Source organism: Rhinopithecus roxellana, chromosome 13 (assembly GCF_007565055.1).
Source record: "Rhinopithecus roxellana isolate Shanxi Qingling chromosome 13, ASM756505v1, whole genome shotgun sequence".
Taxonomy (NCBI): Eukaryota; Metazoa; Chordata; class Mammalia; order Primates; family Cercopithecidae; genus Rhinopithecus; species Rhinopithecus roxellana.
Genome location: NC_044561.1, coordinates 122,785,209 through 122,811,856, shown reverse-complemented (window position 1 = coordinate 122,811,856; position 26,648 = coordinate 122,785,209). Strand labels below are relative to the sequence as shown.

General features: G+C 46.2%; 1 protein-coding gene, 2 long non-coding RNA genes and 3 other non-coding genes across 11 annotated transcripts in view; 1 reads left to right on the top strand and 5 right to left on the bottom strand.

The window, feature by feature from the left end:
* Positions 1–5,027: 5,027 nt before the first annotated feature.
* Positions 5,028–8,817, bottom strand: LOC115892821. The gene is made up of 3 exons (XR_004052744.1): positions 8,265–8,817; positions 6,792–7,377; positions 5,028–5,313 (listed from the first exon to the last, which is right to left on the bottom strand). It is a non-coding gene; the product is annotated as an uncharacterized LOC115892821 (long non-coding RNA).
* Positions 8,818–12,881: 4,064 nt separating this feature from the next.
* LOC104678538 lies at positions 12,882–22,360 on the bottom strand. 3 transcript variants are annotated; one of them, XR_004052837.1, is made up of 5 exons: positions 22,262–22,360; positions 21,791–21,895; positions 20,459–20,544; positions 20,087–20,135; positions 12,882–13,097 (listed from the first exon to the last, which is right to left on the bottom strand). It is a non-coding gene; the product is annotated as an uncharacterized LOC104678538 (long non-coding RNA). The 3 variants fall into 3 exon arrangements; XR_004052836.1 differs by lacking the exon at positions 20,087–20,135 and having other exon boundaries at positions 12,888–13,097; XR_750202.2 differs by lacking the exon at positions 20,087–20,135 and having other exon boundaries at positions 12,888–13,097; positions 22,284–22,360.
* Positions 20,263–20,352, bottom strand: LOC115893065. Its single transcript, XR_004053021.1, has one exon. It is a non-coding gene; the product is annotated as a small nucleolar SNORD12/SNORD106 (small nucleolar RNA).
* On the bottom strand, positions 20,620–20,710 carry LOC115893064. The gene has a single exon (XR_004053020.1). It is a non-coding gene; the product is annotated as a small nucleolar SNORD12/SNORD106 (small nucleolar RNA).
* Positions 21,970–22,060, bottom strand: LOC115893066. The gene has a single exon (XR_004053022.1). It is a non-coding gene; the product is annotated as a small nucleolar SNORD12/SNORD106 (small nucleolar RNA).
* Positions 22,361–22,699: 339 nt separating the features above from the next.
* The window catches only part of ZNFX1 (zinc finger NFX1-type containing 1), a 34,822-nt gene continuing 30,873 nt past the window's right edge, over positions 22,700–26,648 (top strand). The window contains exons 1-3 of one of the 4 annotated variants that reach the window (XM_010383858.2): positions 22,700–22,975; positions 24,378–24,496; positions 25,090–25,190. In XM_010383858.2, the coding sequence (XP_010382160.1) occupies positions 25,130–25,190 (61 nt within the window). In that variant the 5' untranslated portion in view covers positions 22,700–22,975; positions 24,378–24,496; positions 25,090–25,129. Of the gene's footprint in view, positions 22,976–24,377; positions 24,497–25,081; positions 25,191–26,648 lie in introns of all 4 variants that reach the window. The other 3 variants (XM_010383856.2, XM_010383857.2, XM_010383855.2) reach the window with 3 other exon arrangements.

The following is a 26,648-nucleotide window of genomic DNA, read 5'->3' as shown; positions in this document are numbered from 1 at the left end:
GCTGAGAACCATCCAAAAGCACTGTTCCAACTTATACAGCAGCACACATGCTTTGGATTTTCTGGGCCTTTCTATTTAGCCCCACATACTTTTTTTTTTTTTTTTTTTTTTTTTGAGACAGAGTCTCACTCTGTCACCCTGGCTGGAGTGCAGTGGCCTGATCTCAGGTCACTGCAACCTCCACCTCCCAGACACGAGCGATTCTCCTGTCTCAGCTCCTGAGCAGCTGGGTTACAAGTGTGTGCCACCATGCTTCACTAATTTTTGTATTTTTAGTAGAAACAGGGTTTCACAATGTTGCCCAGAGTGGTCTTGAACTCCTGACCTCAGGTGATTCACCTGCCTTGGCCTCTCAAAGTGCTAGGGTTACAGGAATGAGCCATCACGCCTGGCCCCATCTACTAATAGCATGAAATCATATTATTAACCACGTGAAAACAAAAAATCACAGCACTACATACAGAAGCTCCCTAGCCAATTTTTCCATGCAACTCATTGGCCAGAACTAGCTTGCACTCATCAGCTGCAGAGGAAGTTGGGAAGGTGAGGGTCTGGCCTCATCTGCTTCTGTCGTGGGAGAAGGAAGCAAAGACCCAAGAGGGGAAAACAGCTGTTGGGTAGAAACCATCAGTGTCTACCACAAATAAACATTTTTAATGCCCATTTTCAGAGGTTAAGACAAGGCTCAGAGGTGTGAACTCATTTGCCTAAGGTCACACGGCTAAAAAGTACCTGCCACTTTGTAAGAAACTGGTGTAAATTTTTCAAATGAGAGGGCTGACTCAGTTAGTGTGTGAAATGGGCCTTGAACCCAGATTCTGTAAAGTCCAATATAGTGATCTAGCCACTTCCTCAAGTTGCTTTCCTTTTGCCTTTTGTGTGTGTTTATATCTTAAGAAAGATTTTTTTGGCTGGGCACAGTGGCTCACGCCTGTAATCCCAACACTTTGGGAGGTCGAGGCGGGTGGATCACCTGAGGTCAGGAGTTCAAGACCAGCCTGGCCAATGTGGTGAAACTCCATCTTTACCAAAAAATTAGCTGAGCATGGTGGTGGGTGCCTGTAATCCCAGCTACTTGGGAGGCTAAGGCAGGAGAATTGCTTGAATCCGAGAGGCAGAGGTTGCAGTGAGCCGAGATGGCGCCATTGCACTCCAGCATGGGCAACAAGAGCAAGACTCCATCTCAAAAAAAAAAAAATTTTTTTTAAAGACAGAGCTAAATCAGGGAGCAGTAAGGTACCCATGTGACTTCCTGAGTGGCTAGCCACAGTCAGAGAGAAGAGGTGAATGCCTGACACAACTGGAATTTTCCCAGCTGCTTCTGGATGCCACCCAACCCAAAACACATATGGAACCCATTAGACACACAGGCAAATCTTAGTTTCACCGTTTTCTGCCAAATGTCTAGCTGTCTCCACTGATAAATGATAAAGCTCAGGGTGGAGCCGGGTGCTTAACTTTCCCTGATGGTTCACTTTCCAGCTCAATTTCCCTTCCTGGCAGAGAGTTTGGGAAACTGGAGCCCCATGATTTAGAGATGAGGAAAATTCCTCCTAAGCAAACGAAACATGCTGAGTGTTTATGGAAATGTCTGGAGTTTGACATTTTTATTCTACTTTGAGTCCAGCTCTGATAAGTGTTTAACTGATGTCTGTCGTATGTGTCTGGGGCCCAAATTTATCATGAACAAGTTTTTCAGCAGCTGAAGAAGAATGTTGGTCACAATTCTGTGTAGTGTTGCCAAGTTCATTCTCATCTCTGAGCCTTTGCACTTTCTGTCCCCGCTCCCAGAATGCTCTTCCCTTTCAGATTTTCTTGTGCCCAGCTCCTATTCATCCTTCAGATCTTGGCTCACATGTCACATCCTCAGAGAGGCCTTTCCTGAATATTGTAATCAAAATAACCCTCTAGTAATATTAATTTTCTTTCCCATCCTTTTTTTTTTTTTTTTTTTGAGATAAAGTCTTGCTTTGTTGCCCAGGCTGGAGTGCAGTGGTGCAATCTCAGCTCACTGCAACTTCTGCCTCTCGGGTTCAAGCAATTCTCCTGCCTTAGCCTCCCAAGTAGCTGGGAACTCCTGACCTCAGGTGATCCACCCACCTTGGCCTCCCAAAGTTCTGGGATTACAGGCATGAGCCACTGTGCCCAGGGATTTCATTCGTTTGTCATGGCTGTGTAGTATTCTGTTGTGTATATGTACCACATTTTATTCCAGTGCTGATGGGCACCTAGGTTGACTCCATGTCTTTGCTATTGTGAACAGTGCTGTGATGAACATATGTGTGCATGAAGAGCTAATGTCGAAACATGTTATATTTAGATGTCCTCTCTCCTTAGGCTCGCTCTCTCTCTTTTTGAGACAGAGTCTCACTCTGTTGCCCAGGCTGTAGTGTGGTGGTGTGATCTCAGCTCACTGCAACCTCTGCCTCCTGGGTTCAAGCAATTCTTGTGTTTCAGCTTCCCAGACATTAAAGAGATTTATAGGCCAGGCACAGTGGCTCACACCTATAATCCCAGCACTTTGGGAGGCTGAGGTTGATGGATCACTTGAGGCCAGAAGTTTGAGACCAGCCTGGCCAACATGGTGAAAGTTCATCTCTACTAAAAATACAGTTAGCCGGGTATGGTGACACATCCCTGTAATTCCAGCTACTCGGGAGGCTGAGGCAGGAGAATCGCTTGAACCCGGGAAGCGGAGGTTGCAGTAAGCCGAGATCGCCCCACTGCACTCCAGCCTGGTGACAGAGCAAGACTGCGTCTCAAAAAAGAAAAAAAAAGGAGGAAATAATTCCCTTTGCAGCAACATGGATGCAGCTGGAGGCCACTATCATAAGCGAATTACCACAGAAACAGAAAAGCAAATACCATATGTTTTCACATATATATGGGAGCTAAACATTAGGTACACGTGGACACATACAGATGAAACATTAGACACCAGGGACTACAAGAGGGGGAAGAGAGGGACGGGGCAGGGGGTGAAACACCCCCTACTGGGTACCTTGCTCACTACCTGGATGACAGGCTCAATCATACCCAAACCTCAGCACCACGAAATATATCCTTGTAACAATCCTCCACGTGTACCCCCTGAATCCAAAGTAAAAGTTGATTTTTTTTTAAAATGTGCTCTTGGGTTAGATCTTAGACCATAACAATGATATTAGTAGGAAAACTGGCAACATTTGAATGAAGTCTATAGAACAGATTGGTAGTTCTTAAAGTATGGTGTTTAAGACCTTTCAGGTGGGTGCAAGGTCAAAAGAATTTTCATAATGATAGTAAGACTTTATCTTTTAACATTTCCCTGTGTGACATTTGCATTAAATGGTACAAAAACAAGAGAGGACAAAGCTGCTAGCTCCTTAGCATGAATCAAAGTGCTGGCACCTAATTCTATTAGTAATCACTGTATTCTTCACCTCTACAAGCCCACAGTAACAAGACAGCCAGTTTCACTTAGGAATGTCCTTGATAAAGCAGTACAAATTGCTAATTTTATTGCATGTCAACCCTTGAATACACTTTTAAAATGTGTTTTTAAAATTCTGTGTGATGTCGGACACGGTGGCTCACGCCTGTAATCCTAACACTTTGGGAGGCCGAGGCAGGTGGATCACTTGAGGTCGAGAGTGGAAGACCAGCCTGGCTAACACGGCGAAACCCCGTCTCTACTAAAAATACAAAAATTAGCTGGGTGTGGTGGTGGGCACTTGTAGTCCCAGATGCTCAGGAGGCTGAGGCAGCAGAATCACTTGAACCTGGGAGGCGGAGGCAGCAGTGAGCCGAGATCACGCCACTGCACTCCAGCCTGGGCAACGGAGTGAGATTGTCTTAGAAAGTCTCAGCCAAGCATGGTGGCTCACGCCTAAAATCCCAGCACTTTGGAAGGCCGAGGCAGGCGGAGATCGCTTGAACCCAGGAGTTCAAGATCAGCCTGGGCAACTTGGTGAAACCCAATCTCTACAAAAAAATACAAAAATTAGCCAGGCGTAGTGGTGCAGGCCTGTAGTCCCAGCTACTTGGGAGGCTGAAGTGGGAGGATCACCTGAGCCCAGGAGGCAGAATTGCAGTGAGCCGAGATCATCCTGGGCCACAGAGTGAGACTGTCTCCAAAAAAAGAAAAAAAAAGAAACACCACCAGAATCTCACTCTGTTGCCCAGGCTGGAAGATATCACTTCTATGTGGCATCTACACATAAAAGTCAAAGTCATAGGAGAGAAGCAGAGAAAACTGGGTTCAGGAGATATTGATCAAAGGGTACAAAATTCCAGTTAAACAGGAGGAATAACTTCAAGAGCTCTATTGTACATCACGGTGACTATAGTCAATAAGAATACGCTGTGTACTTAAAAATTGCTCAAGAGATTTTGTGTTCTCATCACAAAAAAATGTGAAGTATCATGCCTGTAATCACAGCACTTTGAGAGGTCGAAGCTGGCAGATCACCTGAAGTCAGGAGTTTGAGACCAGTCTGAGCAAAATGGTGAAACCCGTCTTTACTAAACACAAAAAAATTAGCCGGGTATGGTGGCAGATGTCTGTAATCCCAGCTACTTGGGAGGCTGAAGCAGGAGACTCGCTTGAACCTGGGAGACGGAGGTTGCAGTGAGCTGAGATTGCGCCACTGTACTCCAGCCTGGGCAACAAGAGCAAAATTCCGCCTCTTAAAAAAAAAAAAAAAAAAGGCCGGGCGCCGTGACTCAAGCCTGTAATCCCAGCACTTTGGGAGGCTGAGACGGGCGAATCACGAGGTCAGGAGATCGAGACCATCCTGGCTAATACGGTGAAACCCCGTCTCTACTAATAAATACAAAAAAACTAGCCGGGCGAGGTGGTGGGCGCCTGTAGTCCCAGCTACTCGGGAGGCTGAGGCAGGAGAACGGCGTAAACCCAGGAGGCGGAGCTTGCAGTGAGCTGAGAACCGGCCACTGCACTCCAGCCTGGGCGGCAGAGCAAGACTCCGTCTCAGGGAAAAAAAAAAAAAAAAAAAAAAAGTGAAGTAATACATATTTTAATTGGCCTGAGTTAGCCATTCCACAACATACACATATTTCAAAACATCGTGTTGTACACCATAAATATATACAACTTTTATTTGTCCATTAAATATAAAATGTGATGTCACCTGATGTGCACAGCGTCATCATCTATGATGCTTTCTTGCCAAAATACTTAACTTGATCTTATCAAAACTTTAGAATGACTCTCCAATTTACAGAGGATGCAGGATACAGAGGAACAAATGAAATGTCACCCCCAGAAGGCAACACTCAGATGAATCCAGGTGAGACGTTCTCCAGGACAAGCTCCTATGGTAAAGGGGAAGAAAGGGTGGTGCTAGGTTGGAAGAACCTGAAGGACCTAATGGCCTCCAGTCACACATACCCTCTGCCAGCTGTACAGGACTTTTGTGGACAAATGGGAAATTTATTGATGTGAAAAAATGGAGATGGTTAACTGACAGTGGTTACAAAGCAGCATTATAGGCCGGGCACAGTGGCTTACACCTGTAATCCCAGCACTATGGGAGGCCAAGGCAGGTGGATCACTTGAGGTTGGGAGTTCGAGACCAGTGTGGCCAACATAACGAAACCCTATCCCTACTAAAAATACAAAAAATTAGCTGGGCGTGGTGGTGGGCGCCTGTAGCCCCAGCTACTCGGGAGGCTGAGGCAGGAGAATCACTTGAACCTGGGAGGCAGAGGTTGCCGTGAGCCAAGATCACACCACTGCATTCCAGCCTGGGCAACAGAGTGAGACTGTCTTAAAAACAAAAACAAAAACAAACAAACAAAAAACAGCATTATGGTATGATCCCACTATTTCTTGTTTTTATCCTTCTATACTTCCCTCAATAGTGCACCACATATTCTCCTCTGGTTTTTGTTGTTTTTTCTGATTTAGTAATGAAGTTTTTTTAACATTTTATTTGGAAATAACATTGATTCACAGAGAACTGCAAAAATAGTTTGTAGAGTATCAAGGACACTTCACCCAGCTTCCCCCAAGTGTGACATCTTTTTTTTTCTGTTTTGTAATTTTAATTGAAGAAATTGCTTTTTTTTTTTTTTGACAGGGTCATCAGCCTGGCAGTCACAGAAAACGCATTTGGCAACTTCCTGCAATTGTTGTGGAAATGACAGCAGACCATGGTCCAAGCCAGAATGGAGAAGCCGGGCCTGGCAGAAGAAACCAGCAGGCAGCTCTGGGAGGCCATTTGCACAGAGCTTATTTTGAAGTCCTGGGGTTCAAATCCCAGCTCCGCCTCTGGATAGTCACAACCCGCTGGATAGAGAATAGTTCAAGCAGAGTGTAATTTGAGAATAACAAAGGTGTGCCCAGGATATAAGGAAACCACATAAGCTAGTGTTGACCCATGAAGCACCCCCTACACCTGACGGGGCAGGCAGGAAGCAGTTACCTGGGCCTGGAAAGTCAGGTGGGGAAGCACTTGAGGGCCTGTGGCCTTAGACAGAGGCGACCAGGCTGAGGCATGTGCCTTAGGGGAACACACATCTCAGCCTCACCCTCTCTGCCTCCTAGGGAACCTTGAGGCCACCAGACAAGGAGCTGTTAATGCAGTTCATGCTCCAGAAGCATGGAGCAGAGAGAAGCAGAGGGGACAAGGGTGACAAGGGGATCTGGAAGTGCCAAGGAAGACACTGGCAGAGCCATTTATTGTGCATCTGAGGCAAGTCACTTCCCCTGCCCAATCTGTTTCCTTATCTGTAAAACTGAGATACTACCTCACTCACTTGAGGTGAGGAATAAATTATTTAAAACATACCATGGTGGCTCACACCAGTAATCCCAATACTGGGAGGTTGAGGCAGGAGGATCGCTTGAGCCCAGGAGAGATCAGCCTGGGCAACAAAGGGAGACACTGTCTATAAAAAAAAATAGAAAAATTAGCCGGGTGTGGGCTCAACCATGCAGGTAGAAGCTGCCCCACTATGGGAACATAATGGAGACAGAAGGGAACGTGGAAAAGTGAAAACTGATCACTGACTTGTTAGGATGGAGAGACTGTGGATAAATCTGTTTAGGGGTTGTTTATCGCATGAGGAGTCTATAAGTGACAGTGTCAATAGCCCACGCCTGGGGAACTGGCCCTCTGCAGCCTCCACTGCTGCGGTCCCAGGAGTGCTGGCTGCAGTGTCTGAAAAACTTGCCCATCTGCACCATCTCTGCCAGACAGACTTGGACTTCCCTCTTTCCAGGCACAAGATGAAGGCCTCGTGCCATGGGCTGGAGAAATCAGTCCCTACAGCACCCCCTGCAGACACAGGCTGGAGTTGCAAGTCCTGGGAGGGACCTGCTCTATCTTCTCTGGCAATTGTGGCCACTATTAGAGGAACTCAGGCAGGCAAAATCTAAGAAAAGAAAAAGAAGATTGAGCCAATGGCTAATACATAGCAAATGCAGGATTTGAACCCAAGTCTAGCTCCAGAGACTATATTTGTTAACATTTTTAAAAGCACTTTGGGAGGGTGAGGCAGGAGGATTGCTTGAGGCCAGGAGTTCGAGATCAACTCCAGCAATATAGTGAGACCCCTATCTCTACAAAAAATTTAAAAATTAGCTGAGTGTGGTAGCACACACCTGTAGTCCCAGCTACTCAGGATGCTGAGGTAGAAGGATTGCTTGAGCCTGGAAGGTCAAGGCTGCAGTGAGCTGTGGTTGCACCACTGCACTCCAGCCTGGGTGACACAGCAAGACCTGTCTCAAAAATAAATAATAAAAAAATTGCCATACAATAAAACTATTTGCTGTACAGTTCTATAAATCTGGGTTTTTGTTTTGTTTTGAGACAGAGTCTCACTCTATTGCCCAGGCTGGAGTGAAATCGTGCGATTTAAGCTCACTGCAGCCTCCACCTTCCAGGTTCAAGCGATTCTCCTGCCTCAGCCTCCCAAGTGGCTGGGATTACAGGCCGGAACCACCATGCCCAGCTAATTTTTGTATTTTTAGTAGAGATGGGGTTTCACGGTGTTGGCCGGGGTGGTCTCAAATTCCTAACCTCAGGTGATCCACCCATCTTACGGGTTGGCCTCCCCAAGTGCTGGGATTACAAGCGCGAGCCACCGTGCCTGGCCCAGTACTATGAATCTTAACACATGTACACATTCATGTAACCACTACCGCAATCACGATACCCCAAAGACTTCCTTGTGCGATCCCTTCACATCCATGTCCGCCACCCATCCTCACTTCTGGCAACACCGTCTGGGTTGCCAACACCTCTTCCCCATCATCGTACCTTTGTCTTTTCCAGAACGTCAAATAAATGGAATCACACAGCATGTGACCATTTGAGATTTGAGGTTGGCTTCCCTCACTCAGCATCATGTCTCCGGGGTTCATCCAAGTTGTTGCACAATCACTAGTTTATTCCTTTTCACTCTGATGAAGATGACTATTACTGACCTAACCCTGTGGCCAAGCATTTAGAGGACACATTGTCTCATTTGATCCTCACAGTAACTCTAGGAGGAAAGACATGTTATGCCCACTTTATAGACAGGAGATTTGGGGAAGTTACTGCTGTCTGCCAGGAGCTGGGAATAAGCCCAAGCTCCAAACCATCTGTAAAACTGCTCTGTTCCCAGAAAATGTATAGTGAGGTACAGGGGATATAATACCATCACCTCTCAGCCAAAATTCTGGAAGACATTGTGAATCTCTTATTTTTTCCCACAGCTTCCCAGAAATGCTTGTATGGGTTTTTTTGTTTGTTTGCTTTTGTTTTGAGATGGAGTCTCACTCTGTTTCAGGCTGGAGTGCAGTGGTGCAATCTCGGCTCTCTGTAACCTCCACCTTCATTCAGGGTTCAAGTGATTCCCCTGCCTCAACCTCTCAAGTAGCTGGGACTACAGGTGCATGCTACCATGCCCAGCTAATTTTTGTATTTTTAGTAGAGACGGGTTTTCACCATGTTGGCCAGGATGGTCTCGATCTCTTGACCTCGTGATCTGCCCGCCTTGGCCTCCCAAAGTGCTGGGATTACGGGCGTGAGCCACTGTGCCTGGCCATGCTTGTGCTTTTACCCATGCAGTTGGTGAGGGTCTTAAGTAAAGGCCCTTGCAAATTAGGGGCCTAGGATAGTACTGGTTCACATCCCAGCTTCCAAGAACCACCTTCAAGTTATATGAACTCACCAAACCTCCCTGAGCCTGTTTTCCTATCTATAAAATAGGGTAGTAACAGAGTTGGGGTACAGATTAAATAAGGTAATAGCACAATATCAGCACATGGCAAGCCCCCAATAAACCTCATTTCACAGATGAGGAAACTGAAGCTTATAGAAGGAAAGGACTCCTCAGTCAAGAAGACAAAGAGGTAGAACAAGACTGAAGCATCAAATGTTTGGTGGGACTCGTGGGAGCTAAAGCTAGAGACGGGTAGCAAATGGTTTGATCATTAGAGGCCTACAACCACCTTGGAGCTCAGAAAAGCAACAGCAAAGCTGAGACTACGGGTGTGGCTGGAGTTCTCCAGGAAGCTTCTCTGGCCCTTGGCTGGCAGGTATTTGGGGCCATTTCTGACCTCAGTGGTATCTCAACAACACAGAAATCTAGCGAAAGCATTTGAGCTTTTAAGAGCCAGAAATTATCTCCTTCCTGTATCCATTAGACTGCATTTAAGTAACATGCTGCAATTAAGCCAAGGGTTACAAATACAAGTGCCAGGCCAGGCACAGTGGGTCACTCCTGTAATCCCAGCACTTTGGGAGGCCTAGGCAGGTGGATCACTTGAGGACAGAAGTTCGAGACCAGCCCAGCCAACATGGTGAAAACCCACCTCTACTAAAAATACAAAAATCAAGACACACTGTGCGGGCATCTGTAAGCCCAGCTGCTCAGGAGGCTGAAACAGGAGAATCGCGTGAACACAAGAGGTGAAGGTTGCAGGGAGCCGAGACTGCACTCCAGCCTGGGGGACAGAGCAAGACTCCGTCTACAAAAACCCCAGAAATACAAGAGCCAGACTGACAGAATCAAATGCATGCTCTGCCACTTACCAGCCGTATGACACACTATATATACACATATACATAGATGTATATACACATGCATGTATATAGCATACGCATAGGCAGTACGTGTTAGGCAGTAGGTAGAAACATGGCCAGGCATGGTGGCTCATGCCTGTAATTCTAGCACTTTCGGAGGCCAAATAGGGAGGATCCCTTGAGCCCAGGAGTTTGAAACCAGCCTGAGCAACACAGAGTCTCTATTTAAAAAAATAAAAAAACAAGATAAGGGAATAGAAAGTGATAGGGAAGATGACTGGTTCCCCAGAGGGGATATTTGAGCAAATACCTGAAAGACACAAGGCAGCCAGCCACGCAAAGCTCTGCAGGTCTAGGGCTGGTCACTCCAGGCAGAGGGAAAAACAAGTGCTAAAATACTGAGGTTGGAATAATCCTAAAGGAATGGAGAAGTCAGGGGGCCCACGTGGCTAAGATTGAAAGGGAAGAGATGAAGTTGGGAGGTTAAGGGAAGGGGAAGGTCATGTAGGCCCTGATGGACTTTGGCTTTTACTGTGTGAGGTGGGGAGACACTGGAGGCTTCTGAGCAGAGCTCCATACCTAATTCAGGTTTTCACAGATCGCTCTGGTTCCAACTGAATTGACTGTAGGGAGCAAAGGTTGAAGTAGAGACCGGTATTCCAAGCTTGTTTGATGGTCTGTACCAAGGTGGTAGCAATGAAGATGCTAAGAGGGGGTGGGTTTCAGATGTATTTTGAAGGTAGAACCAATAGGATTTGCTAAGGGATTCACATGGTACATGAGGTTGATTCCACAGCTCCTGACCAACTGCACTGCTGGTGCTGCCAATACCTGAGAAGGGAAGATTATAGGAAGCACAGACTTGCAGGGAATGGGGATAGGGGAGTGAAGCATCAGGCATTTAGTTTTGGACATGTTAAGTCAAATGCATGTTAAGTCTGAAAATGCAGATTGGGGCCAGACATGAACGCTTCAAATGCTGTGCAGAGAAACTGAAGTAGACTTAGGTAATGGAAATGACTTAGGTAATGACTAAGGTAATGGAGACGCCCATGTCAGGACCTTTAGAGTGGGCATTACAGAGTTGTGAATTTACTGCTTTGTAGCAAGTTATCTCAAAACCTAGTGGCTTGAAGTACATTTCCCATAGGTCAGAAATCCATGTACAATCTGGGTGGGTCCTGTCTCAGGGTTTCTCACAAGCATCTCTGAGAAGTCTGCTGGGGTGGCAGTCACCAAGCCTCTGCTATAGAAAGTAATCCAACAACCATGTGTACTTATAAACTCACGTGGTTGTTGGATTACTCCTCCCACACTAATGGTTCACCCTCAGTTGATTGCTACATTGGCCTCTCCCAACATGGCAGCTTATTTAAAAGTAAGCAAGCTAGGCCAGGCGTGGTGACTCATGCCTGTAATCCCAACACTTTGGGAGGCAGAGGCCTGCAGATCACTTGGGGTCAGGAGTTCAAGACCAGCCTGGCCAAAATGGTGAACCCCCTCTACTATGTAAAAATTAGCCAGGCGTGGTAATCCAAGCTACTCGGGAGGGTGAAGCAGGAGAATTTGCTTAAACCCAGGGGGCAGAGGTTGTAGTGAGCTGAGATCTCAAAAAAAAAAGGTGAGCAAGCTAAGGAGAATAAGAAAAAGAGCTAGTAAGACTCAGAAGTTACACTAGGTCCAGCCTAGTCAAGGGGGGGGATTCTGAGTCAATACCAGGAGCCATTTTAGAAATCTAGAGGTCCCAGGCCAGGCGCAGTGGCTCACGCCTGTAATCCCAGCAGTTTGGGAGGCCGAGGTGGGCAGATCACAAGGTCAGGAGATGGAGACCATCCTGGCTAACACAGTGAAACCCCGTCTCTACTAAAAATACAAAAAAATTAGCCAGGTGTGGTGGCAGGCGCCTGTAGTCCCAGCTACTCAGGAGGCTGAGGAAGGAGAATGGTGTGAACCTGGGATGAAGAGCCTGCAATGAGTCGAGATCGCTCCACTGCACTCCAGCCTGGTAGACACAGCGAGACTCCGCCTCAAAAAAATAAAAATAAAAAAAAATTTAGAGGTCCCATCTTTGAGCTGATATTTTAAGATACTTAAAAATTATTCAGTGTGTATTATTTTAAATAAAAAAAAATCACATATTGATAAACGATACAGCCTATATTTGCAATTTTCTATGAAGTTTATAAACAAATACCATAGCTCAAATCATCCTTACTCATCTTGTGCAACCACTAAGGCCCAATACCCACGATTTAACATACACAATCTTGCACAGGTGTAAGCATACAAGTGAGATACCTTTGTATTGATCCTCTGCTTCTCTGCCCCTGGAGTTTGAATTCTGGCCCAAGTGTGCTTGCTTATTCTTAGGTTTCCAATGCAGAAGCCAATCACGAGGCACTTAACACCTGTGGAAAGCCATGCTTTGCCCACAGAAACCAACTGCCCACTAGGGTGATTGTCCCCTCAAAAAACTAAAACCAAATGAAACTGCAAATACCCAGCTACTACTTGTTATTCCTGTTCAATGGTTATTCCAATGGCCAAACAAACAGCATTTTGATTTAAAAGATTTTATTTTCGGCCGGGCGCGGTGGCTTAAGCCTGTAATCCCAGCACTTTGGGAGGCCGAGGCGGGCGGATCACAAGGTCAGGAGATCGAGACCATCCTGGCTAACACGGTGAAACCCCGTCTCTACTAAAAAATACAAAAAACTAGCCGGGCGAGGTGGCAGGCGCCTGTAGTCCCAGCTACTCGGGAGGCTGAGGCAGGAGAATGGCGTGAACCCGGGAGGCAGAGCTTGCAGTGAGCTGAGATCTGGCCAGTGCACTCCAGCGTGGGTGACAGAGCGAGACTCCGTCTCAAAAAAAAAAAGATTTTATTTTCTTTATCCAGGTAGGTAGTTAGAAATTTCAGCGAAGTCTAACAATGACATTCTTCAAAGTGGGCACAGCCTTTTAAACCCAGGCTATGTATACAATAACCTTGTGGAACTGGTTCAGCCAGATCTTCACTTTCATGAAAGCATAGGGTCTGTTCTTTTCCTTCCAGAGGACCCTCTCGTATTCCATCGCCAATTTCTAAGAAAGAAGATTGATTACAATCAATGCTCCATTCTGGTCTATAGTGCTTCTTGTTTAGGGTATGAAAATATGTATGTGACTAAGACCTGGTCACTCCAAGCCCATCCCCTTTATCGGTACAGCCAAGTACCGATAAAAGGAGCAGGGAAACTTCCCAGTCTCTAATAAGACAACTTTAATTCTGTACTTTTATTGAATCCCATATTGTACTTGTGTTGGCAAAACGTTTAACCTTCATCTAAAAATGACTTCATGTCACAGTAAACACAGAAGACAGAAACCCAGAATGAGGACACTACCAGTAAAAATCTTTTAAAGGATGAGAAGCTGAGCAGTAGGGTGTGTGGCTGTACGGAGGATATTCAGGTGGGAGTTTCTCTTGAGGCCTTGAGTTTCAAGCAATCATGCCGGTGAATAGCTACTACACTCCAGCCTGGGTAAATGTAGCAAGGCTGCAACTCTACAAAAAAGTTAAACATTAGCCAGGCGTGGCAGTGTGTGCCTTTAGTCCCAGCTACTTGGGAGGCTGAGGCAGGAGGATCAAGGACGCAGTATGCCATGACTGCACCATTGCACTCCAGCCTGGGTGCTGGAGAGACCCCATTTTCTTAAAAGAAGAAATTGGATACCTTTATGCTCATTCAAGAGACAACCCAAAAGTAATGTGTACTAAAGACATTTTAGGGGCAAATAAGGATACTTTAATAAAATTATACCAGGCTTAGGATCTATTTAACATCTTAGAGGGTCATTTTACATGCAAGAAGTGTTATTACATGAATGTTGGACTTTAGGGAACTATGCACATTCATACATCCATAAACAAAATACTTCTAAGATGAATCATCACTAACTGACATGAACTACAATTTCTTTTTGAGGTTTTGGTTTTTTTATGTAAAAGTTGGAGAATTATCACGAGCCACTCCTCATCTATGATGGCAAGCTTTGCAACATAGGTATTTGGTAAAAGAATTTCCCTTTACTGCAATTTATTGAGTGATTGTAAAGGTCAGCAGAAGGAAAGCATACAATCATGTCTCAGACCACAGTCTGCTTATCTGCTGTAAATTCCAGCCATGTGACCAGACATGGAGGCAGTGTCCCCAAGGAACACAGAAAAGGAGTGGTGTTACTTTCTTTTTAAAGGGGGTGGGGTCGGGCGCGGTGGCTCAAGCCTGTAATCCCAGCACTTTGGGAGGCGGGTGGATCACGAGGTCAGGAGATCGAGACCATCCTCGCTAACCCGGTGAAACCCCGTCTCTACTAAAAAATACAAAAAAACTAGCCGGGCGAGGTGGCGGGTGCCTGTAGTCCCAGCTACTGGGGAGGCTGAGGCAGGAGAATGGCGTTAACCCGGGAGACGGAGCTTGCAGTGAGCCAAGATCCGGCCACTGCACTCCAGCGTGGGTGACAGAGCGAGACTCCATCTCAAAAAAAAAAAGGGGGGGGGGGCGTGGAAGGTGTAGACTTCAAACATCTGTCTCTGCTATGTCTGTCTCTCCTGGGTTTGCTCATTGACAAAGCTGCCATGTTAACAGGCCCATGTAACAAGGAGCTAAGGTGGCTCATGGCAGTAGTATGAGGAATCTTACACCTGAACCTCACAAGAATTAAGTAAATTGACTCCCAACTTAAATACAACTTGGAGCTCCTTATCTAAGTGCATTGGCCAAGGAAAATTAGCTCCACCCAATGTTCAATCACTTTGTCATCCTTTCTTACAAGACTGTTAGGTATGATGGGTTTCTCTTCCAAGTTTAACTTCCTTGTTCTTTGGTCAACTTCCTCATACCTTCCCACTCCTAATTACCCATTCTGTAAACATTTCTCCCACCAATTCCAACCTGTAACCCGCATCTGTTCCTTATTTGGAAAAGTCCCCTCACTCCTAGCAACCAGCTCTGTAAACTGCTCTTCCCACCGCTGTAACCCACACCCCTCCTGTTTAACATAGCCAATGGGCCCCAGCACTCTTCCCCTTGAGGGAAGTGCCCCTTGGGAGAGAAGGCATCAGCGTCATAAATGCCCCCTTAACCAGCTCAGAACTCCCAAATCTAAAAAAACACTCAAGCCCTTGTTAAGATGACCATTATGAGGTAGCAGATCAAATTGATCAATTTTTAGGACACCAATTGTATGCCTGGGCCAAGCTTATGTCCATTTGAGGCATTTCTTTCTTAGAAGAACTATGATCCATAGGGTTGCTATGGTAGTCTGGGAACATGAACACCCTACTGGTCAAAACGTTCCTGCTGCAGAGCAAAAATTCCCAGCCCAAAATCCCAGTGGAATAACAACACAGCTCACCGAGAAAATGAGAGACCTTAGGGATATGATAGTTAGGGGAGTTTGGGAGTCAGTATCCTGGACTGAGAATGTTTCATGAGCATTCAACATACAAGGGATGGATGAAGGACCCATGGAATTCCTAAATAGACTGAAAGAACAGATGAGAAAATATGCAGGTTTAGAAATGGAAGACCCACTGGGGCAAGGGATGCTAAAGCTTCATTTTGCTACTAAGATTTGACCAGACATCCCTAAAAAAACTACAAAAGAGAGAATTGGAAAGATCGTCCCAGAGACAAACTTCTTAGAGAAGCATGTAAATAGGGACGAAGAACAGCAGAAACAAAAGGCAAAAATCATGCTGTCTACCTTACAACAGGGAGCTCTGCAATAGGAGACACAAGAAGTAAAACTTACAAACCCTCCAGGCCACCAGCAACCAAACTCTATACAAGGAGTAAGGGAATAAAACCTGGAAGTCACAGTGCAGGACAGGGAAGAGCGGAAAACAAATGTTTCAAATGTGGAAGAGTAGGTCACTTCAAAATGCCCCAAATGGGAAAAAGAGAAAAAATACCATTCCACTGATGGCCTTTGAGGAAGAACAGGGAGGTCAGGGGCTCTGTGTCTTCTACCTTGCGTCCCACCAAGAGTCCTTGATAAATTTAGAGGTGGGACCCAAATGTGAACTTACAACCTTTTTAACAGATTCAGCTGCAACTCGCTCCTGTTCCCTCCCATCTATCACCTATTCTTCAGAAGAACTTTCTATTTCAGGGATAAAAGGAGAAAGATTTAAAGCAAAAATCTTAAAAAGACAGAGGTCAAATACAAAACTCGATCAGCCCATATTAAATTCCTGTTAGTCCCTGAGGCTGGAACTAACTTATTAGGAAGAGACTTAATGCTAAAACTAGGTATAGGCTTACATGTTGGCCCAGAGAGATTCCTCACCTCATTAAATCTACTAACCACTACAGAAGAAAAATACATTTATCCTGATGTATGGGTAGGAAAAAGAAATCAGGGAGGATGGGCATGCTGGCTCACGCTTGAAATACCAGCACCTGGGAGTCCAAGATGAACAGATCATGAGGTCAAGAGTTTGAGACCAGCCTGGCCAATATGGTGAAACTCCATCTCTACTAAAAATACAAAAATTAGCTGGGCGCAGTGGCAGGCGCCTGTAATCCCAGCTACTCAGGAGGCTGAGGCAGGAGAATTGCTTGAACCCAGAAGGCAGAGGTTGCAGCGAGCTTAAGATGACACCATTGCACTCCAGCTCGGGTAACAGAGCGAGACTCCAGCTCAAAAAAAAAAAAAAATCAGGGAAGATTTCAAGTCACTCCAATCCATGTAAAGGTAAAGACCCCAGGGGAAATAGTAATAAAAAGGCAACAACATCCCATTCCCCTAGAGGGCAGAATAGGCTTAAAGCCTGGAGTTGAAGGTCTCATTCAGGACCGACTCCCTGAACCCTGTATGTCCCCCATAACACCCCAATATTACCTGTAAAGAAATCAGACAGGTCAACTAGTACAAGATCTCTGGGATATCAACCAACAGTCCAGACTACCCACCCTGTTGTCCCCAATCCTTACACCATCCTCAGAAGAATGGTTCAGAGTAATAGATTTAAAAGATGCCTTCTGGGCATGCCCCTTGGCTGAAGACAAGAGACATACTTTTAAGTGGGAAAAATCCTCATTCTGGATGGAAGCAGCAGTTCCAATGCAGAGTCCTACCCCAAGGGTTTACAGATACACCTAATTAATTAAATCAGGACTGCCCCTCGGAAAGATATTGGCCTCTCTATGAGATGTTACGTGGACTGCCTTATCTACACTCTACTACTGACATTCCTACCTTTGAAACAAAGGATCAAATTATATACTTGGTTTATCTTCCACTTTCTCTTCCCTCAGAACTAAAGGTCTTTTAGCACAGAGGCCACCCTTACAGTTCTTGGTACATCAATACCAGCCTGGAGATCACATCCTCATCAAAAGCTGGAAGGAGGGAAAACTTGAGCCAGCTTGGAAAGGACCATATCTAGTACTCCTAACAACTGAAACAGCAGCCCGAACCGCCGAAAAGGGGTGGACCCGTCATACCTGAGTCAAAAGAGCATCGCCATCTTCAGAGTCATGGGCTATTGTTCCAGGACCAATTTCTACCAACCTAAAGCTAAGCAAACTTTAACCCTCTTATACTGCCTTTTCTTCTTTCCTCTCTCTACCATCAGCCACCTTATCATTAATGTAACTAGATCAAGCTCACCTCAATCACGTTGGATGCCTGTCTTGTCATACCCTGTGGGGATCTCCAAAACCAGAGGCAGCTGGCCTCCTCAGAAAAGCATATCTGCCGTTCCAAGATAAATTCTAAATCCTCACACGACCCTTGCATGAGAGCTGCAACATTAGGGATCAACCCCATGAGATCTTTCGAAATGCGCTTCATTGTTCCCCCATCCCCTTCATCCCCTTCTTCTAAACAAACACCCAATGACAAAACCAAAGTGACCATTGTAGAGGTTAAAGATCTAAAGCAAACTCTACCAACTGTAACAGGGTACTGACATGCAAATGCCTGGGTGAAATGGATTACATATTCCATCCACTCTCTAAACAAAGAGATTGTTACGCTTATGCACATGGTAAACCAAAGTCCCAGATGTTCCCTTTCCACTCAGATGGTCCTCCAGCCGATGAGGCATGAGTTGCACGGTAGCTCTCTTCCAAGACCCCACAGCCTGGGGCAATAAGCTATGCCAAACTCGCTGCTGTTCCCTGAAGTCCGACACCCTGCAGGTCAGCAAGGGTCATCCAGCATCCCTCTTTCCAATGCCAATTTTACCTGTCTCTCTCACAGGGGGAGAACTTGGCATTCCTTGGAGACCTAACGAGATGCAGTGAGCTTAAGCCCTTCCAGGAGCTTACCAATCAGTCATCCCTTATTCATCCCCTAGCAGATGTATGGTGGTATTGTGGTGGACCATTACTATACTATGCCAAGTAACTTGGAGTGGCACTTGTGCTCTAATCCAATTGGCTACTCCCTCCCTTTCACCCTGTCATTTCAACCAGAAAACATAAAACATAAAAACAAAACATCGTAAAACAATGGATGTCCCTCGTGACTCTCATGTTTATATAGATGCCATTGGAGTCCCACGAGTAGTGCCAGATAAATTTAAGGCCCTAAATCAAATAGCTGCAAGGTTTGAAGCCATGTTGTTCTGGTGGCCAACTCTAAATAAAAATAGATTGGGCCGGGAGCAGTGGCACACACCTGTAATCCCAGCACTTTAGGAAGCTGAGGCGGGTGGATCACGAGGTCAGGAGTTCGAGACCAGCCTGACCAACATAGTGACAACCCATGTCTACTAAAAATATAAAAAATTAGCCAGGCGTGATGGCACATGCCTATAGCCCAGCTACTCAGGAGGCTGAGGAAGGAGAGTAGCTTGAACCCGGGAGGTAGAGGTTGCAGTGAACCGAGATTGCACCATTGCACTCCAGCCTGGGCGACGGTGAGACTCTAATGCAAAAGAAAAAAAAAAAAAAAGCCAGCAACGATTCATTAATTATACTAGGGATGCTATTAAGGGAATAGCTGAACAATTAGGGCCCACCAGTCAAATGGCCCAGGAAAACACAATAGCATTAGACATGATACTAGCAGAGAAAGGTGTAGTTCGTGTCATGATTGGAACCCAGTGTTGTACTTTTATCCCTAATAATACTGCTCCTGATGGAACCATAATAAAGGCACAAGGACTTACTACTTTACCCAATAAGCTAGCTAAAAATTCTGGAATAAACGACTCCTTCACGAATTTAACGGAAAAATGGTTCGGCAAATGGAAAGGATTTACGTCCTCAATCATCACCCCTCTTGCCATCAGCTCATTCTTGCAGGAGGCTGTATTATACCCTGTACCTCAGGATTAATACAAAAGCTTATTTGAACAGCTCTCACCAAAATCTTCCTCAATCCTTCCTCGCCTTATTCAGGTAACTTTCTAATTTGAGGACCAAGAGGAACAAAGACATGCTAAAAAAGTGTCTCAAGAGAAAGAATTATAAAAATCAAAGGGGGAAATTGTTAGATATAATGGGTTTCTTCCTTATTCTTAAGGTCAACTTCCTCATACCTGCCTGCTCCTAGTTACCCATTCTATGAACAACTTCTCTGGCCAATCCCAACCTGTATCCTGTTCTTCATTTGGAAAAGTCCCCCTCACTCCTAGCAATCCGCTCTGTAAACAAGTTTCCTGCCCTTCCCACAGCTGTAACCCACACCCCTCCTGTTTAAAATAGCCAATCGGGACTAGTTTAGATTGTGCAGTAGACTCCAGCCAATGGGGATAGAACACAGAAGCAGGGACTACTTGCATTAGGGATAAAAAATGCCTCTCTTTTGTTTGTGTGCTCTTGCCAGGAATGTGAGTAACACCCTCCAGCAGAAGTAAATTTGCCTTGCTGAGAAATCTTGTGTTCCAGTGCTTGTTTTCTTTGCAACTCCAAGCTCTTATTTCCAACAAAGACCTATTCATACCAACAGGCCAATGTCAGTCCTAATGACTTATTCTCCCAGTTTTACACCCAACTTGGAAATGGGTCCTGAGGTTAGGCCCAGTTGGACAAATTTTGCTGTGGGGTTTGACAGCTAGAAAGCAGAAACCTCACCTGACTGAATCAAGCCAAGATCAACACACTGGTATATGTGGCTCCCAACCTATAGAAAGTTAACAGATCAAAATAAGCCATCTGAATGCTGGAAAAAAGAGAAGCCCAATTCCCATGAACAAGCAATAGTCTCTGATAAAGATAAGCAGAAAACAAAGATATGAGTTATTACTGGGGCCAATGCATCAGACAAAACTGGCCAATAGTGTAGAGATCAACAGGGTCGATCTGATGGGGAAAGAAGCTGTATCATCAGCTGCAAAGGCCACATTTGAGTCGTACAGGAAGGAAGTAAGGTGACAAACCCAGCTACCACCCCCTCCATAGAGCCTATGTCTACTCAGCCAAGGAAGACATGTTGGCACTACTTACCGGTTTTATATGTATATATATATTGTATTCCCAACACCCGCATTCATCCTGGTTTAATCAAAGCCTGGTTTTGGCCAACAATAAACCTGAAATGAAAAAAACAGAAAATGAGCTCCCATCAGCTAGATGCCCAGGGGAGATGGGACAAAGGAGCTACTCAAGCTGGCATATCAGACAGAAACTGGCTTAGAAAAGTTAGATCAACATGGTCGATCTGTCGGGGAAAAAAGCTAAGTCATCATACATGCCAGCAGGAAGTTCTTGAGTGAGGAGTAAGATCTGAAAGCCATGAGTAGTAAGATTTAGTTGGTATGCTTGGTACCTGCAAATCTGCATTCAGGGTTTAAGCACTACTGTGTTGTATCCTGTAGCTGGAAATAATTTAGTAGACAAAATAAACACCCCTGTCTTCGGTGCTTACACTCTATTTGAGTATATAGGCCCATGATAGAAGCCAGTGTGGCTGGAAGAGTTGAGGAAGTAGTCGGCATTTACTGAGTTGGGAAGTGAACGAGTGCCAAGAGGTTGCATTTTAACACATTACCACAAGTTACCTGACAAAAGAACAATCTGGAACAATAAGCTTCACGTGTGTTCCCATGAAGCCCAGACTTTATAAATGCCTCACTCCTGGACTCCAGCAAAAATATCAGTTATGTAGTCGGGCACTGGTTTGAGGGGCTAGTTCAACAGAAGAACACATTTGGCTTTCCAAAATATGTCAATAAATCATCCCTCCACTTGGAAATTTAAGTGCCCAACACACAGGAAGAATGGAATCCAAAAAGATGTTTAAGTGGCATTAAAATGTTAAACGCCTTTTCATTAACAAGGTTCTTCCACTTTAGGCATTTCTCTTAAACCTGTTTCTTCACCAGAAACCTAGGTCCAATAGTTAAGTTATGAGAATAAAACATTCAGAACATTTTTTTTTTGAGACGGACTCTGACTGTTGCCCAGCGCAATCTCGGCTCACTACAACCTCCGCCGCCCGGGTTCAGGCAACTCTCCTGCCTCAGCTTTCCGGGTTGCTGGGATTACAAGTGCCCACCACCACGCTCAGCTAATTTCTGTATTTTTAATAGAGACTGGGTTTCAACATGTTGGCCAGGCTGGTCTCGAAATCTTGACCTCAGGTGACCCACCTGCCTCAGCCTCCCCAAGTGCTGGGATTACAGGGGTTGAGCCACAGCGCCCGGCCGTCAGAACACTTTAAATACCTAACAGGTACTCGATAAAAACTGCTTTATTAAATCCCACGTTTTCCCAGGAAGCTAAAGCTTCTCAAAGCACGTGTTTTCTACAGTAGGCCCATAGGAGACAAAGTCTTACTCGTCAGGAGATCGAAGGTTGTAGATGTCTGCACGTGGCTTCCTTGTAGGCCCAGTGGTGACTCCCTCCTCCAAAATCCATTCTATACCCGTTGGCTGCTCTAACCTGTGAACCAACAAAAAAGGGCGTCAACCGCCATCTTCCCACAGTCAAAAATGAACAAGGCCGAGCCTTTAGAGGCCGATGTATCAGAACTAACTGGCAAAATATAAGACGTCAGCATTGTCGATCTGATGGGGAAAAAAGTGAAAAGTCATCATTTACACCAGCCAAGGGCTTCTCAGGTCCATGCAGAAGGCACTGGCTTTTCCAGCTCTATAAACTCATTTCTCCCAAGCCCTTAAGGCCTGTTTGGGATCAGAGCTGGAGAACCCACGAGAGGGAGATTAGGGCTGGCCGCGGAGACGACGGCACAAAGAAGAGAAGGGAGGACCAGGGGGCTCCAACGAAGAACATGGAGTTTCCACTCACCACACACAAAACGGGAACTCACGGGCAGGACTAGCGTATGAAGCCTGGCTGTAACCAGTACAACAACCACACCGCAAGCGCCGGCGACGCGAAAGAACGAACGGTCGCCTAAACCTCCCTTATATAACCAAAGATGGCTCTCGCACCTGCGCACTGGATCCGAGGCGGTCTCTTTTCCGCCCGCTCCGCGCGGGCCCCCCTGGGAAATGTAGTCTCCAGCCGCACAGCCCAAGGCGCTCTAGTAGTTGTCAAGGCCGCATCTAGCCCCGCCCCCTTCCCTGTACACGCTGGGCCACCCGGGCTGGTCCGCTTCCCCGCCATGTCGCGCTTCACATGCACCAAACCGCTCGACGGGTCCCCCTTCCTCTGGGGCCGGCTGAGGCCCGCAAAGGCCTTGGGCGCAGTCATCCCGCCCCCTGCGGTCCGCTCCCTTCCGCCGCGCCCGCCTGAGCCCGCCGGCTCTGTCGCCCGGGGGAGCTGAGGTGACTCCCTCCTCGAGGGCGGAGGCGCCGGCCGTGCCTGAGCCAGGCCGTCGCGCTCTCTACCCGGGGCCCCCGCCTCCTCCTTTTCCTCCTCTGGGCCGCCCGCCCGGCTCCGCCCAGGGTCTGCGGGCAACGGAAACCGAAAGTGCGCGGCGCCGGGCGGGGCCCCCGACCTGCCTGGGCCGAAGCCCCAGCACTCGCCGGCGGCAGTGAAAGGACGCGCCTGAGCCGGGTGAGTGGCCCCGCAACTGCCCCTGCTCCTGCCTCTTCCTTGCCCCGCCGCGACCCCCGGCGCCCGCGCCGCCCCGCCACTGCCTCTGCCCAGAAGACCTGTCACCCTCTCGAGCCCCCAGCGCCCCCGTCACCCGCTCAGAGCCCCTGGCCCCTCAGCGCCCGTCGCCCCCTCAACCCCCAGACCCCCGTCACCCACTCAGAGCCTTGTCACCTCCTTAGCCCCCGGGGGGCTTCAGCACCCACTCAGAGCGCCTCTCAGCGCCCCGTCGCCCCCTCAGACCCAGACCTCCATCACCCACTCAGCGCCCCGTCACCCACTCAGCCCCTGGCCCATCTCAGCGCCCCGTCGCCCCTTCGGCTCCCCTGTACTCTCTTTAGTGTCCTCATCCCCTCTCAGCTGGCCCGTCGCTCTCCCCAGCACCCCCGACACCATCACCGCTTCTGCCCTCAACACCTCGATCTCCTCTACCCCCACCCCTGTCTGTGCCCTCCCTTCTGCCACTCGCACCCCCCTCATTCCTCCGGCCTCACCACCTGTCACCTTATCAATCCCCCTCTTCTACAAAGCACCTCGGCACCCCCTTCAGCCTGCTCCCTGCCCCCCACCTCCGTCCTCAGCAAGAACCCCCAGCTGCTCCCTGCCACCCTCTCCGGGAGGTCCCCATAACCCTGCCACCTCACAGCCTTGGCGCTCCCTGACCCCCCATAACATTTCCATTAGGGACAGTGGGATTCCCCAGGAGCCTGGAGACTTTCCCCAAACCCAGCTCTGCCTCCGGCCTCAGCCTCCTGCGTCCCAGGAGGGTGATGACCAGCCCCTCTCATTCTGACCGCAGGCCAGCTTGATCATCACTGATTTTCTTCTTCGTGCCCTTTAGTCCTTGATTCACCCCCCAAAAAAACACTTCAGTCTGTTTTCGATCCCAGCATTTCCTGTTCATATCTGCTCCTCCCTTCCTTTCCTTGCCTTTTCTTTTTAACATTTCTTTTTTTCTTCCGTTTCTTTAAATTTTCTGGAGTTTCTATTTTAGCATTTTTCAACAAGAGGAAGAAGGAATTTTCCCCTCGGAGAACTGAAAATAAACAAACAAACTCTAAATACTGAGCCTGCGCCAGGAGGGCTGGGTTTGATAAGATGAGGGAGGGGACTCACCAGAGATATTCCCATGGGGAAGAAAAGAGACTCCTTTTTCAGATGAGGATAAAAGCTGCCCCTCATATAATGCCAAATGTAGTCACAGTTTCCAAGTATGAATATTTTAAAACTCGGTGAAGACCGTCTCAAAAATCCCTTTGCTGAGGACTCTGAGTCACCCACTCTTTCCTTAGACCCAGCCCACACAATGTGTATGAGTTGGGTTGAGAAGCTCCCTTAAAGGGGCTTCCTCTTCCTCTTATAGGACCAGTGTCAAAAATCATCAAGGTAGAAGAATGAGGAGGAAGAAAGAATATCAGATTTCCAGTTGGTCCTGAGGAAACAGCACCTCGCAGTTGCCAAGCCTCCTGGTTATTGAAACATGTAATTTCTTTCTCTTGATTCACTAGAGCGGAGAGCTTAATCATTTGGCTTCATTCCAAAGAGGCTAAGGGGATAACTGCTCACTCATTATTTATAAACTATAGGGTACTGCAAGCTATTTGGGTACTATGTAAGTGGCAGATTTGTAAATGCCAGATAGGGTAGTGACTACATGATTTTGGATTAACAAAAATGTACTCCTTTTTGACCTGGCAACAATATTGTCTGCTTCTTAGGAAAGGAAAATGAAACCTAGCAACTGATTAAGTAACTTGGCTAAAGGCATAAACCAAACAGCAGTTTTGAATGGGAATTGATGACATTCCCTCTACCCCAAGAAAGTGCAAGGGTAAAAGAAAGGGGAATTCTATTTCTTGAAATAGCTAAATTGTGAATTTAATATTTTATATCATAATTGGGCATTTATAGAGTTCAGCACTTGTGCTCTAGATTAAAATCTGTATTTAACCCTTAGTTAACAAATCATTAAAATGTTAACAAAGGCAGAAGGACTGGCTTGATGATGTGGGGGTTTTTGCTGCTAGATGCTGTGTTTCGAGGACACTGATAACTCAACATGTACAGTTTTCCAGATAACAGAAAGTAACGTGGAGGAATTCAGGTGACTCAGACATGGAGGAGAGAAGACCTCATCTGGATGCCAGGCCCAGGAATTCCCATACCAACCACAGAGGTAAACAAGGTTTCCTACCTAATGAGAAGGAAATTCTAGTAATAAGAAAAGGAAATCGGGCTCTCTATGAATGAGCAGGCCTACCTAAGATTGTCTACATTTCTCAAGTAAAGAATGACTATGGCTGGATGCAGTGGCTAAAGTCTATAATCCTAGCACTTTGGGAGCCTAAGGCAGGAGGATTGTTTGAGCCCAGGAGATTGAGACCAGCCTGGGCAACATGGTAATAGCCTTTCTCTACAAAACATATAAAAATTAGCCACGTGGTGCTGTGTGCCTGTAGTCCCGGCTACTTAGGCTACTGGGGAGGCTGAAGTAGGAGGATCCCTTAAACCTCAGGAAGGAGTGGGTGCAGAGGGCAGAGGTTGCTCTGGACTGTGATCTGGCCCCTGCACTCCAGCTTGGGTGACAGAAAGAGACCTTGTCTCAAAAAAAAAAAAAAAATGACTTATTTCTTAATTACAGCATGAATTACTCTGAAAAACAGCCAACCCTCCACTTTTCCTAAGAGAGCTGATGAATGGATGCAGTTCACTTTAACAAAAACAGTGATAGAGTTTCAGAAAGGGAAATAATGTTTGGTGTAGAGCAGCATCCAATAGAAACAATGTAAGCCAAGAGCATAATTTTTTATTTTCTAGAAACATCATTTTAAAACGTAAGAAGAAACAGATGAAATTTATTTATTTATTTATTTATTTTGAGATGGAGTCTTGCTCTGTTGCCCAGGCTGGAGTGCCGTGGCACGATTTCGGCTCACTACAACCTCCACCTCCCAGGTTTAAGCGATTTTCCTGCCTCAGCCTCCTGAGTAGCTGGGATTACAGGCGCCTGCCACCACGCCCAGCTAATTTTTGTATTTTTAGTAGAGACAGGGTTTCACCATGTTGGACCAGGATGGTCTCAAACTCCTAACCTCAGGTGATCCACCCGCCTCGGCCTCCCAAAGTACTAGCATTACAGGCGTGAGCCACCCGCGCCCAGCCTTGAAATTTATTTTTTAAATTTGATGACAATTTAATAAAATTTAGTAATTTAATAATGTCTTATTTAACCCAGTATAACCAAAATATTAACATTTGATTATAATAATTGACTGTAGTTTATTATCATACTTTAATCATTCACATATATTTATTTCCCTCAAATACTCATTTTAAGATACTATCAACATAAAAATTTTTAATGTGATGCTTAACAATCTTTGGTACTAGCCTTCAAAATTTTGTGTGTGTTTTACACGTCTTAATTCAAAGTAGTTACATTTTACAAACGTAGCAGCCACATGTGGCTAATGGCTTTGTATTGGATAGTGCAGATCATGAATCCTAGTCACCAAAACTAAATTAGTTCCAAGAGCATCACTCTACTAAAGGAATTATTCTGCTTGCTCAGCACTTTCTAAAACTGAACAACCAAATGGATTACTGTTTTTCCGGAAGTTTGCAATGTGTTTTC